This window comes from Curcuma longa, chromosome 6 (assembly GCF_044706935.1).
Source record: "Curcuma longa cultivar G26 ecotype Majalengka, Jawa Barat chromosome 6, ITB_CL_G26_1.1, whole genome shotgun sequence".
In the NCBI taxonomy this organism is placed as follows: Eukaryota; Viridiplantae; Streptophyta; class Magnoliopsida; order Zingiberales; family Zingiberaceae; genus Curcuma; species Curcuma longa.
Window position 1 is genome coordinate 122422 of NC_133866.1, and position 2267 is coordinate 124688.

At 44.9% G+C, this 2267-nt stretch overlaps 1 protein-coding gene across 1 annotated transcript; it reads left to right on the forward strand.

Annotated features, from left to right (window-relative positions):
• Nucleotides 1-763: 763 nt before the first annotated feature.
• Nucleotides 764-1964, forward strand: LOC141830855 (uncharacterized). Its single transcript, XM_074718297.1, has one exon. It carries the CDS (start codon nucleotides 826-828, stop codon nucleotides 1795-1797), a length of 972 nt encoding a protein of 323 aa, XP_074574398.1. The 5' UTR covers nucleotides 764-825; the 3' UTR covers nucleotides 1798-1964.
• The last annotated feature ends 303 nt before the right edge of the window (nucleotides 1965-2267 follow it).

The following is a 2267-nucleotide window of genomic DNA, read 5'->3' on the forward strand; positions in this document are numbered from 1 at the left end:
TATAACTTGGATATCCATCCCTCGGTCGATCTTAACCTAGTCATACTCAACGTTAATCTAGATATCTATGCTCCCTCTAGATATTTATTTGATCAAAGACTATTTACAGATTAATATAATCATTAATCCGTGAAACTTTATCATTAATCACATACGTACAGAAAAGTAAATGATTAACGATAAATACTTACTTTTATGAAATAATTATTTACAAATAAATAAGAGTGTTTTGGTACATAGGTGCAGACAATAACAAGTTGTATATTGATTTTTTTTCATTCTTTATTTATTAGTATAAATCAAATTTCATTAAAAAAAAGGATCATTACTTTAAAACCTAAACTTAGAGTATTATACTGCATAATGTTAATAAAACAATAGTCTCAGTTGTTTTTTACATCTGCGACCACAAACTTATCGCTTATCAACGACTACTACATTTAAGGGCCACAACGACAATGAACTTAAAAGTGGCTGCAAATTGCAACCGTTAAAGCCTCCACGAGCTTGCAGTATGACCATTAGTTAAAGCCTTAGGTAGTCTATATTATTATTATTATTTTCTTTTTTTATTCATTATTTCTTTTTGTTTCTTCCCTTTTTATTTTTTATTTTTCGCTTTTTTTCTTTTTTTTTTTTTCCCACTGACAATTCTTTTTCAACTTTAAGGTCCTTTTCTTCCCCTACCTTTTTCAGTGTACAAAGCCTTACCAATGAAGGGAGGAAAAAATTAATCCTTATCATTATTTTTCCCCCAAGTCCGAACCCCTCCTCACTCTCAGTGCTCAGTCTCTCTTTCCCTGTGACCTACCCAGAGACAAAGCCATGACGGCCTCCTCCTCCGACCCCCTCGGAGTCCTCCAGATCCTGTGGGAAGCTCTCCAACTCCCGGCCAAGGCCGGCGCTTTCTTCCTCCCTCTCCTCCTCCTCCACCTCCTCTCCTACTCCTTCCTCTCCCTCTCCGCCTACTGCATCGCCCCCCTTGTCCTCGACGTCGTCGCCAAGCTCTCCCCTCTCTTCAAGAGCCCCTTGCCCCTCTTGCCTTCTCTCCCGTCCCTCTTCCGCGACATCGAGAGCGACCTCCGGATCATCGCCCGCGTCGCCTCCCTCGCTGCGCTAGTCTTCTTCTTCGCCTCCCTCTTCCTCCTCGTCGCCACCTTCTACACCTTCACTACGACCTACGTCGGCCAGTCCATTTCCCTCAAGCAGCTCCTTTTGCGGATCTCGCGCCGCTGGTACAAGACCCTGGTCACCCGCCTCTACGTCCTGCTCCTCACCCTCGGCCTCGCACTCCTCTCCGCCCTCGCCATCGCCGCCCTAACGCTATCCTCTGATCCCCCAAATCTCTCGCCCCGCTACGGCGGCCCCTTCTTCATCTTCCTGATCTTCCTCTATCTCTACCTCTCGACGCGCTGGAGGATGAGCCTGGCGATCGCCGTCGCCGAGGAGACCTGGGGAATCGGCGCGCTTTCCATGTCGGTGGTGCTCTTCATCGACAACAAGAAGAGGGGAACTCTGCTAACCCTCGTGCTGAAGGCCGTTCAGATCGCGATCTTTGGGGCTTTCGCGGCGGCGATGGCGGCGGCGTCGGCGGGGCCGCCGCCTCCTCCCGAAGATCAGCTGAAGATGTGGGCCGGCGTGGCTGCGGCGAGCGCGGTGTGGGAGCTGTACGCCATGGCGGTGTACACGGTGTTCTATTATGAATGCAGGAAGAGCCATGGATTGGAGCAGGTTAAGAGTGGAGATGCCTGGGGGTTCATCTACACCAGCCTGCCGTCTGCGGCGGCGGTTGTGTAATCACTATGTTTACATCGCATCGTATCGTGGTCTTCTTGTAATTTGCTGAAGAAGTGGTCTTCTTGTAATCACTAGAAACTAGTTAAATAAATAGGGCTGCTGTAATGTAATGCTACACTTGTTTATTCGTCGGCTTTCTAATGATTCTGAATATTTAGTGCATATAATATTTGATTTTTGCATAGAATATTTCATATGTTCACAATATTTGAATTACTGATCAGAATTATTCGATTTGAAAAATCAAATATCTGAAAAAATTCTTAAAAATACAAAAAAATTTAATGCAGTGGCTTAAAGATGTGAGAAAATTAAATAAAATTTTGATAATTTTTGAGCGGTCTTCCTGCTCTACGTTGTCACGTCATTACACATCATTTCGGACATCATATAATTTGGTTTCAAGAGCTGCTGCCGCTTTCTGATTGAACAGCACATGGACGTCCTTTTCCGTCTTTACAGTTGTCTTT